Genomic DNA, 15,540 nt, shown 5'->3' with positions numbered 1-15,540 from the left:
TGATGGGGAGAGGGAACGTGCTGGCCTTCAGAGCCTGGCAGGTCTGCAGGGGCCCCTGCCCTGCACCTGGCTGGCTGCAAGTAACTGAAGTGCTCAAAACCTCACCTTCCTCATCTAGGAAGTGAGCCGATACCTCCAAGGTGCTTCTGAGAGATGTGACATTAGAGAGGACAGGTGTGACACTCGTGGCTAGCATTGGCACTATTCCCACGTGAGCTGCCTCCCTTCCTCAGAGATGTGGTCGCCTGATGTGGGCAGGGGCTGGGTTATGGCCTGAGCACATGTCCTGACAGTGGAAATGACACACAGGGACAGCAATGTCAGGGGCAACAGAGTCTGCCCTTCACTGTGTCCTAAAACCCAAGGGGGAGGGACGAGTGGGGGAGGGGAGAGGGCTGTGCTCTTGGCCTGTTTCCGATGTTGACTCTGAGGAGCCTGTTGCTCTGGCCTCTTTGGAAAGTCTACGTGAGCGCCTTTTCCACCTCAGGCAACTCCTGCCCAGAAATGGCCTGGGTCCCCTCACTGCAGAGGCTCTGCCCCCCAGAAGTCAGGCCTCGGCTCTGGGGACTGCAGGAGTTGTCACTGCCCCTCCCTCCCCCCACAGGCTCTGACGGAACCTTGGGAGACCACAGCCTTTCAGAGGGGCAACTGTCCAGGCGTCCGGCCCCAGGCCGCTCTCACTGCCGACTGGTTCCCTCCACACCCTGGCTGCTCCCATCCAGCCATATTCAGAAAGAAAGCCCATTGTTACATGCAGCCTGGTGGGAAGTGAGAGTTAACAAACGCCACGCCTTCAGGAAACTAAGGCCAACCAAGGGCACAGAGCTGCTGGGCACCTTCCACCACCGACATGGGCCTGCCGAGCTGGCGGTTGGGAGCCTGAGTAAAGGGGAGAGAGTGAGTCTCCAGGGCCATTGGCTTTCTCCCTTCTCGCTATCTGTGCAACTTCCGGTGCTCCAGTTTCCCCACCTGTTGAATTGGGATAACACTCGTTCTTCAAGGATTTGAAGTAGTTTTGCTGTCCAAACCCTCTCTCCTCCACCCACACGCTCCAGTGTGTCTGACCGCCTTTGCCGAAGCCCACTCCCAAGTAGCCGTTGCACTGGGACAGTGCCGGGCCGCGGCGTCCCGTGCCGTCACCTGCTCTGAGACCAGGCTCTCACCTGGATTTCAGGGCTCTCAGCCTGACCTGTTGGGCTGCATTCCCGTGTGTGGCTGCCCTGTGCCTTGCAGGACACTTAGTAACATCCCGGATCCCGATCTCCTAAATACCCCTAGGACCTCCCCAGGTCTGATAGCCAAAGTCTCTGGCCCTGGCCGAATATCCACTAGGGAGCAAGATTGCCCCCTGGTAAGAACCACTGAGCTAAAATTAGGCAGCAGGTCTCCATGCTCAGGCACCAGCAAAGGGCTGGTGGGGAAGAATTGGGACAACAGAGAATTTCCCCCCTCATATTAGAATATATCTCAAGCTGTTTCCTTTGTTTAGTTTCCCTAAAGCTAGGTCACAGGAATGTTCTGGAAGAGTGCTGTACAACATGAACTTCAGAGCTCTGGAGTCTGACCATTGGCACAGGAACCCTGGCCCTGCCACTTGCCAGCTCTGTGACCTCAGGCCAGTACTTAGCCTTTCTGTCCCTCTGTTGCTTGTGAACTAACTGAGGGTAACAAAAACTCCCACGTCCTGGAGCTGTTGGGAGGATCGCATGAAATAATATGTGTCAGTGCTTAGAACAGTGCCTGGGACACGGAGACTGAGCTGTCTGCAGGACATTCACTGCGGAGTACCTTCAGGGTGCACGCGGGCAAGGGCAGGGAAACCGAGGAAGGGGTGGGGCAGGGGGGACCTGCTGGGCTGCAACGCAGGCCACGGGCAGCCCTGGAGCCATGATGCCCCTTCGGAGCTGTGCTGAGGGTGGGGAAAGACTGTCTGATAATATGGGCTGCCCTGGGGAGTGGGCTGGCCTTGGTTGGGGGGCTCTGGGGTGGAAAGGACATTGGGGTGGGGAGACTCAGCCTAGAGCAGTCAGCTACAGCCCTCTCCTGGCTGGCTGCGGGGAAGAGCGAAGCTTCTGTCCTGAAAAGGAGGCCGCAGCACAGTATCCATGGCTGAGCGCTTATTGGCCAGTATTATGAGGCTAGGTTTAAATAAAAGCGAACATGCTTTTAAAGCACTTAAAACACCCAAAGAATTACTCGCAGGCTCACAGTGACCCATCCCAGTGCTCTGTTGACGCCAAGCCCGTCCTCTCTCCTTGCTGCCCTCCCTGGACGGAAGGCGGGCAGGCAGAATCCGAGAGGCACTTACCAGGCACACTGCCCTTGCGGCGGAGGGCGGGGCAGCCCATGCAGTTGACTTCGCCATGCTTCAGCGAGGTCTCTTGGCCTGTCAGGGCTTCAGCTTTCTCACAGGTCAGCTGGGAGTGGCGCTGCCTCCCCGGAGGGGTGGGTTGGGTGGGACTAAACGGGACACTGCGCAGCAGCAGTACTCAAAGTGCCCCCTGGGCCATCAGGACTGGCAGCCCCACCCGGGTACCTGTTAAGAGTCGTGAATTCTTCGGCCCCACTGAATCAGGAGCTCTGGGACTGAGTCCCTGGAATCTGTTTTTTGACAAGTCCTCAGTGCTTCTGAGGCACGCTCCATTTTGGGAATTAGTGGCGCACCCGGCAACACTTATGTCTGTGCTTGGGCCATTGAGCTGCCTGATCAACCACAGCTGAATCTGAACCTGAGGTCAGACACCTGTGAGCAGATCGCCACCTGCTGGTCACAGCCCCACCCTGCAGGCACACACAAGGCTTGCACAGAGACACAGGGGGACCCATGAACAAGGACAGAGCACTGGACACGAGCACAAGTTACACAGAAGTCCTCTCTTCACTTCCCTCCACTCTCCCTGGAGGCACCAGGTTAAGAGGCTGTCGATAGCAGCTTTAAATGGCCAAGAGAAGTCACCAGAAGACGACAGCAGTGTTTGTGTTTGTGTTTGTGTCAGTAACAACCAGCACCTTTTACCGAGTGTTTGCGTGTCGGACCCTTTGTAGGAAAAACAAGCCAGCAAACGGCAGCCCTCCTTTCTCTGCAGCGCTCATCGTGTGCTCCCATGGGGGTCCCACACAGTCACCTGCTGCGTCTGGCCACCTGGCTCTCGGGGGTGGAGAACATCCTTGCATTCTCCTGCTTTATATTCCAGGTCTGTGTGTGTGTGTGTCTGGAGCCTCTCACCTGGCTCTTTGGCTTGTACTGAGCAGCGTCCCCTAGCGGTGCTGAAATGAACTGCTGGAGTTTTGTGCTCTCCTTAGGTATTTGGAACAAATTTTTTGAGCCAAAAGGCAGGGAGATCAGGGATAGGAAGGTCGGGGAGGGAAGAAAAGAACAGGCCTGCCTAACCCCCTTCAAGTGGCTCCAAAAACTAGGTAGCAGTGAAAAGAAGTGGCAGGAGCTAGGCCTCTGCATGAGGGAGGCGCGTCCCAAGGGCCCCAGAGTCGCGGCTCCTTCTCATTCTCTGGTCCACATTTGGCAGCAGCTCCCTCCTTGGCCCCTGCAGCACAGCTGAGACAGGCTGGCGCACCAAATAATGTCCCTGAAGACTAAAGGAGGTCAAAAGGGCAGTGAACACAGAGCAAAAATATTTTGGATGGTTGGAGCAGGCAGCTGGCTTGCTCGCAGCGCACAGGCCCCAATCCAAGGGCTGCCCGAGGCCCCGTGCCCTGAGCTCCTTGTGAGGCCCAGAGCGACCTCACCTGGGCCCGCTACTTCCCAGCTCCTCTCATCCCCTCAGGCAGGAGCCACTCCAAGGCTCCGACACCTTTATGAGGAACATGCGAGTCCCATTCTTAGTCATAACTTTGTGTCATCTGAGAATCTCAGCATTAGGTCAAGTCACATACTTCTAGAAATAAGAGAGCTATGTGGTCACTAGTCCATGGGAGACAGACATGGCCTTTGCCCTCGAGAAACTTAAATAATGCTCAACAGTATTTGATTAAATACTAACACGTATTCACTCAACATGCATTCAGTACCTTCTAGTGCTGGGGTCAGCAGCAGATGCTGGGGATACTGCGATGACCACGACAGGCGTCCCCTGAGGTGTGGAGCGCACACACCGGGGGGAGGAAAACAGGGAGCAGTCACCCCGGTGGGAAGGGGGCCGGACGGCTGTGAAAGCCTTTGGCGGCCTGGGGGCGAGGGAGGCCTGGGCTGGGCTTGAAGGGTGGGGGGACCCAGCCAGGGGCGGTGGGCACAGAGGTGCCAGTGAAGGAAGGGGGTTTCTAAGTAGGGCAGGGCAGGGCTGGGGGGCTTCCCGCAGGATCTTTGATCTAAGTTGGGCCTTGAGGAAGCAGGAGCGGAAGTAGTATGCGGGAATGAGACTTTGGGGATAGTGGGGTCTCACAATGATGTGAGAAGCAACTGGGAGGAGAACAGTGCCTTTGGAGAGACTGAATGTGGGTGGCCGGCCAGGCAGCCATAGGGAAATATGGGGGGGCACTTCCAAGTCAGAGGCGTGCAGCTCAGGTACAGGCGAGGAGGGGGTGAAACTCAGGCTCCTGAAGAAGAAAACGTAGAGAAGGAAGAGGAGACCAAGCACAGGTGCCGAGACACCTGGGTGGAGGAGGGGGCCGGCCTGGAAGACAGAGAGGACAGAACATGCTCCGCAGGAGCTCAGAACAGCTCTCCAGGCAGGTGGGGAGGAGTGGCTCTGAGAACTGGTGGTGGGCACAGGATGGCCCGTGGAAGTGAGGGAGCTTTCAGAACATATTGCCTTGGTCTCTGCTCCTCTCTTAAAAATGCACCTGATCTCACTTTCATGGCCAAAAATACCCCGAGACACCCCAACAGCAGGTCTGCAGCAGCTGGCCTGTCCTGGGGCTTCAGAGGGAGGAGGCCCAGGTTCTCAGCCTGGTATCGGTGGCCACCCATCCCGGACAGCTGACTAATGGGGCGCCAGCCCTGCCTTTGAGCACAGAGATGAAAGCAGCCACAGGCAGCTGGGGGTGGGCAGGTGGTGGGTGAGCAGGCAGGGGCAGGCCTGCCTGACAGCTTCCCACAGCAGGGAGCTCAAAGCTCACCAGGAGTGAGGAGGCCCCTCCCCTAAATAAGTGGGGCCCAAGGAAAGCGGTGCTCTATCTGGGAGCACAGGGCCCTTCGCGCATCGCTGACAGCAGGCCCTGGCTTCCAGCACAGCCTGCCCGGGACCTGCCCCTGCGTTGGGCTCGGCCAGGCTTCACCAGACAGGTGGGGTTCTGGCCACTGGGGCCTGGGCCGCACCCGGGGCCACACCCAGGGCCACACCCAGGGAACAGTGTGGAGGCTCCAGAAACCCAGGTGTGACAACCTGATCCAAGAACACGGGCACCTACTGCTCCCATTAACCTTTTCTATTGGCTTGACCCTCCTTCTAGCTGTCGCCTCCCCATCTCTGCTCTAATAGGAAGACGCAAACGTGGGGAGCTGGGGAGGGCGAGTGGGCGGGAATGGATACAGCTACAAGGGAGGCAGCTGCCATGTCGCATGCAGTTTGGAGGGAGGTGGCTGTTCTGAGCAATGCACTTCTCTTCTTGGAGCCTTGATTTTTCTCATCAACAAAATGGAATGAGGGGTGAGGATCACTGGGAGTAAACAGGAGAAAAGTGAACTTTCCGAGGTGTCAAGGTGAAGTGTTTGTGGTTACCAGTACCGCTGCATCCATCTTCAAAGTGAGGTCCGCGGAGCCCAGTTTGGGAGCATCCGTGGAGCACCTGGAATAATGTGTAAAAATGCCCGCGGTGGCATCTTTCTGGGGTGAGGACCCACAGCTCTTAAAGAGGCCTGGCGCCCCACAAAGTTGAAGACCCACAGACAGTACGAGTCCGTGCCCGTCGCTTTTGTTGTGCCTTAGTGGGGACCCCAGCCCGCACAGCTTGTCAGAGGCAGAGCCAGATGTGGGGCCCTGACCCCCCCCTCCACCGCTCCCTGCTGAGCCCCCCCAGGTCAGGTGAGGGGAAGGCAGACCTAGGAGAGATCGGGGAGGGCAGGGCAGCCGGAGGGGGAGCCCTGAGCCCTGTGGGAAGCAGGGCCCCCTGTCCTCTCTGTTAACTAGATGAGGACACCACAGCAGAGATGCGGGGCAGGGGGAAAGTCGGGCGAGGAAGCCCCAGGATGGGGGAGGCCTAGAAACCCTTCCTGGAAGAAGCTGCTGAATCAGAGACCCACCCTCTCAGTCTCTCTCTGCCGACAAACCCCCTTCCCCAAAAAGGACCCAGAGGAGAAAACACAACCCTCCCTCTGACAGCACCTCACGATGACTTCTCTGCTTCCCCACCTCCACTTTTGGAAAAGTCACAGGTACCATGTCAAAGCGTCATGGAAAAAGCCACACACACGTGTAAAGTAGTCATCACCCAAAGATGCAGTTTATTGAGCAACTACTGAGTGCTATTCACATGCAGGACGCTTTGCCCGAATCGGCACAGATGTCACCACTTCAGGAGGCCTTCCCTGACTGCCTGGCCAAAGCAGACCCACTTCTGTCCCTCACCCTCCAGTTGCTCTCACCTCCCCGTTCCTTCCCTTCCTCCCGCTTTACTATAACTTATGATGTTCCGTGGGTTCTTTTCCTCCCCACTCTCCTCCACTAAGCCGCAACCTTGCTGTGGGTAGGAGTCCTGTCAGTGTGCTGACTGCTGTATGTCATGCTCAGCATAGTGCCTGCCGTCTGGTAGTCACTCAAATACTCGTTAAATGGATTCACAACTGTCTCCAATCATCACAACAGCTGTATGAGGTAGGTATTATTATCATGCCCAGGGTACAGAAAGAGAAACCGAGGTTCAGAGAGTCAGAGAAACTTGCTTAAGGATGCAGTTTGTTATTTCCAGGCCTCAGCTCTGCCCCTTTCCCTTGGTGGATTTGGAGAACAAGAGAGAATCAGGGTCAGAAGACAAAGGTTAGGCCCAGCACAACGGCTCACCGGTCAGTTCAGCCACCAGCCCGTGCTCAGCCTCCCGCAGCTGCGCTCTCCCAGCCCCTCATCACGGGGCCCCAGGAACTCGGAGCTGTCGACCCGCAGCCGCAGAGCAGGACGCCTATCCAAACTGGCCTGTTTAGTTCCCAAGCCAAGTGAGAGCCAGTCCTTCCCCACCCAGCCCAGAGCAATCTACAGCCAGGAACGCACGCCCCACCCCTCCTCAACACAGCAGATAAATTAGTGGGCTCTTTTATAAAACGTTGTACAGGGAAAATACATACATACATGCAGAACTGGTGACAGTGTGGGGTGAGGTTTGCTCCTCCAACACCAGTACCCAGTCCCGCCCCATCCAGGGGCCTGCCCAGCCCTGCACTCCTTTTCCCTGAAGTGGCTCACCTGCTGTCCCCACGAACTCGTACCCTGGCAGGTCACCACACATCATAAAGGTCCCACGGCCCGCCAAGGCCTGAAGGCAGGGACAGAGAGAGGAACACTGTTCCCTGAGATGGTTGGTGACGACATATCATCCGAACCAGGACTTTTTTGAAAGTGGAAGGGGGTCCCATTCACTGCCAAACAGGCATAAACCGGGTCTGCCCAGGCAGAGGATGAACGGCCACCCTACTGACGGCCCCCTGCTCTGAACCGGCCCAGTCCTACCACTCTTCACTTTCCAAGACACTCCTGGTCGGCAGCCAGGATCTCGCAGACCACATTTCCCATCCCTGCCACCTCCCACTCTCCACGGCCTTACTGCATCTGGGCCGCACATTTTAAGGACTTTGCTGTTGAGCCCCAGGCCTTCTGACCCTTGAGCCCAACCCACAAGTCACAGCTGCCTCGATCCTCTGTTCCCACCGCAAACTCGCCAAGGCTTCGCTCCCTGGGCCTCCCTACAACAAAGGCCTGGGCCAGAGCGAAAGGAGCCATCAGGTCCCCCAGCCCCGCCCTTGGCCGGTTAATGAAAAGCACTCTCTGGTCCCTGCCCCACACGTTCTGTAGGCACATTCCTGGTCCCACCTTGCGTGCTAGGAGTCACCTCTTGGGGTGGCAACAGGTAGACACTGGAGAGGTCAGCCTATAGTGCCCTGCACCCCCACGCGGTCGGCCCGTGGTGAGGGCCCGAGAGGCAGTCAGAGCCACCCCAAGATGGGTTCCCACTGGAATTTAATGCCCCACCCCTTGCTTTTAGAACCTGTTCGGTAGGCCGTGCTTGTAAAACTGCTTTAAATAAGCCTTGCTAAAGCAAATAGTACCAGATAGCAGAAACTCGGGCTCCAGGCTCCTGAAGGTGCCTCCTCCCCTCCCTCCTTCCCCCCACCCCCATCGACAGACAGTCCACAGCACCCCGGACGCAGAGGCCCGCTCTTGATCTTCCTGGAACCACTGCTTCTCCCTCCTTGTCCATCCCCTGCCTTCGGAGAGCAAAGACTGTGTCTGGGTCAGGCTGCCGTGGAACGCCTGCTGCATCCCTCCCACCCCCACGAAAACCAGTGTCCCATCTGCGCCCTTGGACTAGAGCTGCTGGAACCCTGGGCTCAGGACGGGCCACTCCGATGGGCTCCTGAGTAGGCGTAGGAGATGGGATGGCGGGTCCCAGGCCTCACGGTGAACGTGTTGATGGGGCTTCTATAGTGGGGGGTGCTGCGGGGAGACCTGGTGGGGAGCAGAGAGAGGTGGGATGAACTTGCAGCTGGTTAACTAACCCCAACCTCAGCTGGCACCCCAGTCAGCCAATACCGTTCACCAGACCCAGGGCTCCCCCTCCTGTCCAGGCCCCGGGGGGACACTCCTACCCTTCTCCTCAGAGCCCTTCACTCCTAGCCTGGCTCTGGAACCTTCTGTGTCCTTGGGAAACCCTGCCACCCCAGGACCACTCAGACCTCCCTCCACCAGAAGCCTGAAGCCCTGGGACTCCAGCAGGTAGGAGAGAGGAGGGAGAACAGGAAGCAGGGTGGGGAAAGCAAGAACAAGGGAGGTCAAGGGAGATGAGGAAGCAGCTAAGGGGAGCGCCCTCTGTAGGGAAAGTGAGCCTCCCGCCCCTTTGGGTCCGCAGAGTGTGTCTTGGACTGATGGCCCGGGCCTGGTCCAAGGGCAGTCTCCGCCTCATCTGGCTGCCCAGGCCGCACCTCACCTATCACCTTCCATCGCCCCTGCCCCCAGCTCACCTGCCGGTAGTTGTAGAGGAGGGGAGAACGCGGTCACCGGTGGGAGCTTTGCCAGGAGCTTTGAACTTGGCCTCTACGCGAGTGGAGCCCTCCAGGGACATCCTCCGTGCTCCCAGGCCGCTGGGACGTGCTCGGCCCGCAGAGTTGACGCGCCGCACCTCCGGGCCTCCCGGCTGCGGCCCAAAGCAGTTGGGGGAGCTCAAGCTGCGGCCAGTGCCCCCGCGGGACAGCCCAGGGCTGCGGTGGGGCTCCCCGACGTACAGGCGCCTCTTAATGAGCGAGCGGCTCCCCCTCGAGAAGCGCCCTAGGCCTCCAGCGCCGCAGTAGCGCTCACCCGCTGGAAAACGCGCAGAGATCGCGGGGCCCGTGTCCAGGGGCTGCCCCAAGTCTGAGAACTTGTTCCCCGGAGGGGAGCCCTGGCGGCCCAGGTACTGCAGAGCCGAGGCTGGGGGGTCATTGCTGAACTCCGGCGGTGGTGGGATGACCTCAAAGCCAAACTTCTCCTCCTCGCCCTTGTAGGAGGGGGAAGAAGGGGAGGAGAAGGACTTGGGCAGCAGGTGGCCCTGGGGAAGGTTGGAGGACGCTGATCTTTCCCAGGCCACAGGGGCCTTGGCCCGGTTGTACTCTCGGCTCGGCTCTGTGTCCTCTGAGTCCCGGTCGGGCTGGGCCTTCCACGGGCTGGGCCCAGAGGGCTGTGTGGAGGAGGCCTGCTGGGGGTCCTGCCCAGCCTCTGGGGGTAACCTGGGGACCACAGTGAAGGAGTTGGGCCGGCCCTCCTTGAGGAAGATGCTGTCAGAGCATGCCTGGGGTGGGCTGCTGTGGACACGGATGCTCCCCGGCAGGGAGGACCGACCCAGGCCAGCCGCCCGAGACCTTCCCTTCTGCGCCCTCTGTCTGGCTGCAAGGAGCAGGGCCATCGGGGAGCCCCGCTCCACCACCTCCCCTGTCACCGGGTGCCTGAGGAGTTCGTCAGCGGGCTGGGCTGAGGCTGGGGGTTTGGCTGACAGCCCCTGGGGCTCCTTTGCTTCCACAGGCTCCCCTGATGCGGCAGCCTCTCCTCTGGCCATGGTGGGCATCACCGTGGCAACCTCTCTACCGGGGCTGTTCTGGCTTCGATGAGGCCTGTAGAGAAACGCCGCCTCTTCTCTGCCAGCGGCTGTCTTTGGCGGGAGGGCTGGAGATGAGAAGGCACCCTGTGTGGGAGGTTCACTGGCCTCTGAGGGCCGCCCTTCTGCCTTTGGCTGGGAAGGCACTGCAAATTCTTGAGGTTTGGGTTTCTTCCTCTGCTCGGCTGGGACCAGGTTCTTCTCTGCTGTCTGCTGTAACGATGTGGTGGGCAGAGTTGCTGCAGCAGAAGGCACAGCAGGCCCAGGCCCAGCCTTGGGTGGCGTGGCTGGCCCAGGTGTGGCTGGTCCAGGTGTGGTTGGCCCAGGTGTGGCTGGTCCAGGTGTGGCTGGCCCAGGTGTGGCTGGTCCAGGTGTGGCTGGCCCAGGTGTGGCTGGTCCAGGTGTGGCTGGCCCAGGTGTGGCTGGTCCAGGTGTGGCTGGCCCAGGTATAGCTGGTCCAGATGTGGCCTTGGACTGGCGTGGTGTGGCTGGCAGAGGGGTGGTGGATAATGGTGGCATAGTCTTGGCCACAGGCTTAGAGAATTGGCCATTATCAGCTCTGTTTTCAAAGACTCTTCCCCCTTCTAGCCGAGGTTTAGGAGGCAGAGACCCTTTGCTGGGCTTGGATTCCTTCTCTGCTAAGGACAGCCGGGCTTCCAGCTCGTTCCGGATCTGCTGGACACTGGGAGCCGCAGAGCCTGGGGACAGGTAGTCCACAGGGGGCAGGGGCAGGCTGGCAGCCGCCTCTCCCTCTGGACAGGGACTCTTCCCAGGATCCCTTGGGGGGGTCTCCTTCTCAGGCAGGCTGGGGCTCTTCTTGCCCTCCTTTCCCTGAGAAGCCACCGGGGGGCCTGGCTGCTGACTGGTGCACTGGTCCTCTCTCCTGGAGCCGAAGAGGTAGGCTGCCAGCTCGCTCCGAAGCTTTGCCATCTGGCTGGGATCCCGCCAGTCCACAGGCTCTGAAGAGGCTGTGTCCTCTGGACTAGGGGGGTTGGGCTTGGGTTTGGGAGGAGAGCTGGATTTGGGGCTTTTCAGAAACTTAACAGGTGGAGGAACTGCCTTCTCATCAGAGGGCAAAGGAGGGGCAGCTGGGGGGAGTGGGGGTGCTGGTGGAGGGAGTGGGGGTGCTGGCGGAGGGAGCGGGGCTGTGGGAAGAGGCAGGGGAGAGGCTGAGGGCAGAGTCTCAGTTTGCTCCTTTGTCCAGGTCTGGGACTGGCTCAGCCTCGGGCTGCCAGGTGCCAGAGTCCTGAGCTCCCCGGGTCCATCTGGCTCAGGGGCCCTGTCCGGGTAGACCTGGGATGCGGGGCGGATGTGGAAGTTGGGAGGCAGTAGGAGTCGACCGGGGGCCTTCTTGGCGGCCCCTTCTTCCTCAGGAGAACCCCCCTGTGCTTCCTGAACGGGGATGGACGAAGTCCTGACTGGGGTTGGAGGAGGCACCTTGAATGAACGGGGAAAGGTGAGCTGGGGCTCTGACTTAGGTCCCAGAGGGCTCCCCTTTGGCTCAGCAGGGCTCCTGGGGGGGCTGGTTCCGGGGGCCTCTGGCTGCTTGCCATTTAGTGCTACGTCTGATTTCCACTTGGTGACACCCCCAGGGGGAAAGAGGTGCGTGCTCTTCACGTGAGGAGACGCTGCAGTCGGGGGTGCTGGGGCCGGCATAGGGGGTGGGGGTGGAGCTAGAAAGGCCAAGGGTGGGGCAGGGGGGATGAAATCAGGAGGGGCGGGTGTGGATGGGGGGGACAGGACCCCCAGTACTGGGGGTGGAGGTGGGGCCATGCTGGGCGGGGGCGGGGGTTCCAGCAGCAGGGCAGGTGGTGGGGAAGGCTTGGGAGGTGGAGGTGGCGGTGGGGACGCCCCTCGAGGTTGCGAGGTGTCTGGGAGCGGCACTGAGGGTGGCCCTGGGGCTGGGCCTGGGGGAGGCGGGGGGATGAGTGGGTCCTGGCCATAGTGCCCAAGCCTGAGGTCACCCACAGAGTTGTACAGTCGGAGGTTGCCGTTAACCAGGGAGCTGGTACCTGGAAGAGGGGAGACACGAAGACGAAAAAGTGGGAGGCCGACCAGCGCCGGCAACCTCTGTGTGCCCGGGGCACGAGGGGTGCGACCAAGATACCAAGTGGCCAGGGTCAGGCCTGTCCTGTGAGCACCGAGTGAGGGGGCAGCGGTGCCTCCATCCCCCGAGCTGTTCTGGGGGTGACCCCCTTCTTTCCAGGGACAGACGCCTGCCTGTCGCTGGCCCAGCCTCCGGAGACTATTGAATACTCTCCATTTGCTCCTGAGAGTCGCGTCCCACCCCCCTTCTCTGCCCTGCTCCCACTCTGGTGTATCACCCCTTTACTGAGCTCTCTTCAACTACCCACTGGGAGGGCGCCGTCCGTCTCTTACAGGGACCTTGACTAGTATAAAGCCAGAAAGACCAGGGTTCAAATCTCAGCCCTACTTCTTATCAAATGTGTGACCTTGGACACACTAATTAACCTTGCTGATCCTCAGTTTTATCATCTTTAAAATGGGCATAATATCAGTGCTTACCCCATAAAGCTGTTGTGAGGATTAAATACGAGAATTCCTATAAAGCTACATAAAGGACAGATCACGTGGTAGGTCCACACTGGGCCCTTAATGAGTGGGCCTTTGGTCATTTTGGCAGTGACTTTGGTCAGTACCAGCTGTACCTGACGTTTCAGACTGGGTGGGACAGACAGGGAATGTGAGAGAGAAGAAGTCACGGATCCAGGGCAGGGGCCTTGCAGACCTACTCAGTAAGGAAGTTTGGTGCAAGTTTGAGAGAGAGCAATGTTCTGCTTTCTAAAGACCCTGAATCTACCACGCACCCAGCTCCCCCCCTCTCAGAGAACTTCTGGAACAGATACCAGGCTGGGGGGGGGCATGGGGGTGTGTACAAAGGTGACGGGGACAGCCGGGCACCAGAGAGCTGCTGAGCAACGGGGGCCAGCAGCGCACACCCCGCCCTTCTTGAACCCAGTCCCAGCTTCTCCCTGGAGCCTGCAGACACCAGGATGCCCTGGTCGTTTCTGTCTTAAGGGCACCCCTCCTCCGCCTCCCCTCCTCCCAGTTTCTGGCACAGAGCCTAACAAACCTGGGGCGGGGGGGCCTCTCTGAAGGGCCCCTCCAACTATCTGACTTCAGGACAAAGAACAGAAGGGAGTGGCCAGGGCAAAGTGAACCTTCACCGACATCCTAACATCCCAAGTGTTAGGAGCTAGGATACATCACAAAAAACAAACAAACAAACAAAGAAAAACCAGAATGAAAATTAGTCCAAGTGCTAGCCCTCCGGACAGTATGTTGTAGTGGGACAAAGAGACAGACCAGGAACACAACCCATTAGTAAATTATTACCACGTCATTAGAGGATGGGTAACGTGAGGAGAAAACCCAGGAGGGAGGTGCAGTCTGAACAGGCTGATCAGAGAGGACCTCACTGAGAAGGTGACCTTAGGGCAAAGAGGGAAGGAGTGGGGGTGAGAGCTGTCCGTATGTCCGAGGCAGAGCAGACTACAGAGGGAGGTACTGTGCAAAGGTCCTGGGGTGCAGACATGCCTGTGTGTTCAGGACACAGCAGGGGGCAGGCTGGCTGAGGAGTGTGAGTGGGGAAAGAAAGCGGCCCAGGAGGCCAGGCGAGGCCCGATGCTGGCAGTCCTGGCAAGCACCTTTCTTTTGAGTGTCATGGAAAGTCACTGGCAGATTTTGAGCAAGAGGTGCGACAAGAAGTGACTTATGTCCCATCCAGCACTTCATTGCTCCCCATAACTGGAGTCGCCTGTCCCACTGCTCGCATGAAGATACAGCGGTGCCAGGGGTTAAGTGATCTGCCCCAGGGAGCAAAGCTAATGTGTGTGGACCTGGGGTTCAAAGCCGGCAATTTCCGACTCCAGGGTTCTTTCTCCCACTTCATGCTGCCCTTGTTCCTGCCCTGGCCTTGGCCCCCCACCATTCCCCCCCCCCCCGAAGGAGGCCTTACCCTACCCTGGCTCTCCTCAAATCCCACCCACCGAAGCCAAGAAGCCTGGGGACTCCAGTTTTATCACCAGCTGGGGAGGTGGGCCAGATACTTGGCCTGCAGATGAAGAAAGATGGGCAAGCCTCAAGCCTGGGGTCTTCTTACCTGTCACTTCTTTGTCTGCAAAGTCTTCTGGGACAGAGGGGGTGGGCACAGCCAGCGCATGGTTCTCCTGGGCATTCTGCAGGAGAGCGGAGAGGTCAGGGGACAAGGAAAGGTGGGACAGGCAATTCCAAAGTCGCTGCTGCGTGAGGCCACTTTACTGCTGCGAGGGCAGTGAGTGCACAACCTCGTGAACACGCTGGAGGATCCAAGGGCTCGTTTAAAAAGCCGAATGTTACAGTCGAGTCTTGTCACTCACAGCAGTTGGATCTCTATCGCCTCAAGGGAAATAAAGGTTAAGTTCCTGCAAACCTTAGTCACAGAATTTTCACTGAAGGATCAATACATAACTTTGTTTAATGTGTGGCTCTGTTTAAAGACACCTCATTTAACATGTATTCTTTTTTTAAATATATATTTTATTAATTATGCCATTACAGTTGTTCTATTTCCCCCCTTCATTCCCCTCCACCCTGCACACTCCTTCCCCACCATTCCCCCCCTTTAGTTTATGACCATGTGTCTCAAGTTCTTTAGATTCCATATTTCCCCTACTATTCTTGCCCTCCCCCCTATTTATTTTCTGCCTACCATCTATGCTACTTATTTTCTGTACTTTCTCCCTTTTTCTCCTCCTCCCACTCCCCTATTGCTACCCCTCCATGTGATCTTCATTTCTATGGTTCTGCTCCTGGTCTAGCTGTCCTCTTAGTTTGCTTTTGTTTTAGGTGTGGTTGTTAATAACTGTGAGTTTGCTGTTCTTTCACTGTTCATCTTTTTTTTATCTTCTTTTTCTTAGGTAAGTCCCTTTAACATTTCATATAATAAGGGCTTGGTGATGATGAACTCCTTGAACTTGATCTTATCTGAGAAGCACTTTATCTGTCCTTCCATTCTAAATGAAAGTTTTGCTGGATAGAGCAATCTTGGTTGTAGGTCTTTGGATTTCATGACTTGGAATACTTCTTTCCAGCTCCTTCTTGCCTGCAAGGTCTCTTTTGAGGAATCCGCTGACAGTCTGATGGGAACTCCTTTGTAGGTGACTGTCCCCTTATCTCTTGCTGCTTCTAGGATTCTCTCCTTCATTTTAATCTTGGCAAATGTAATGATGATGTACCTTGGTGTGTTCCTTCTTGGGTCCATCTTCTTTGGGACTCTCTGTGCTTCCTGGATTTCCTGACAGTCTATTGCCT

At 57.9% G+C, this 15,540-nt stretch overlaps 1 protein-coding gene across 1 annotated transcript in view; it reads right to left on the bottom strand.

Moving 5' to 3' along the window:
- Positions 1–6,369: 6,369 nt before the first annotated feature.
- Positions 6,370–15,540, bottom strand: part of CUNH6orf132 (chromosome unknown C6orf132 homolog) — a 31,495-nt gene continuing 22,324 nt past the window's right edge. The window contains exons 3-5 of the mRNA XM_053668347.1: positions 14,351–14,426; positions 9,122–12,239; positions 6,370–8,609 (exon numbers count right to left, since the gene is read on the bottom strand). Of these exons, the coding sequence (XP_053524322.1) occupies positions 8,492–8,609; positions 9,122–12,239; positions 14,351–14,426 (3,312 nt within the window). The 3' untranslated portion in view covers positions 6,370–8,491. The remainder of the gene's footprint in view (positions 8,610–9,121; positions 12,240–14,350; positions 14,427–15,540) is intronic.

The sequence above is a fragment of the Artibeus jamaicensis genome, unplaced genomic scaffold, assembly GCF_021234435.1.
Source record: "Artibeus jamaicensis isolate MK-2021 breed Jamaican fruit bat unplaced genomic scaffold, CSHL_Jam_final contig_484, whole genome shotgun sequence".
Taxonomy (NCBI): Eukaryota; Metazoa; Chordata; class Mammalia; order Chiroptera; family Phyllostomidae; genus Artibeus; species Artibeus jamaicensis.
The sequence above is the reverse complement of the archived record's forward strand: the minus strand, read 5'-3'. Positions and strand labels throughout refer to the sequence as shown.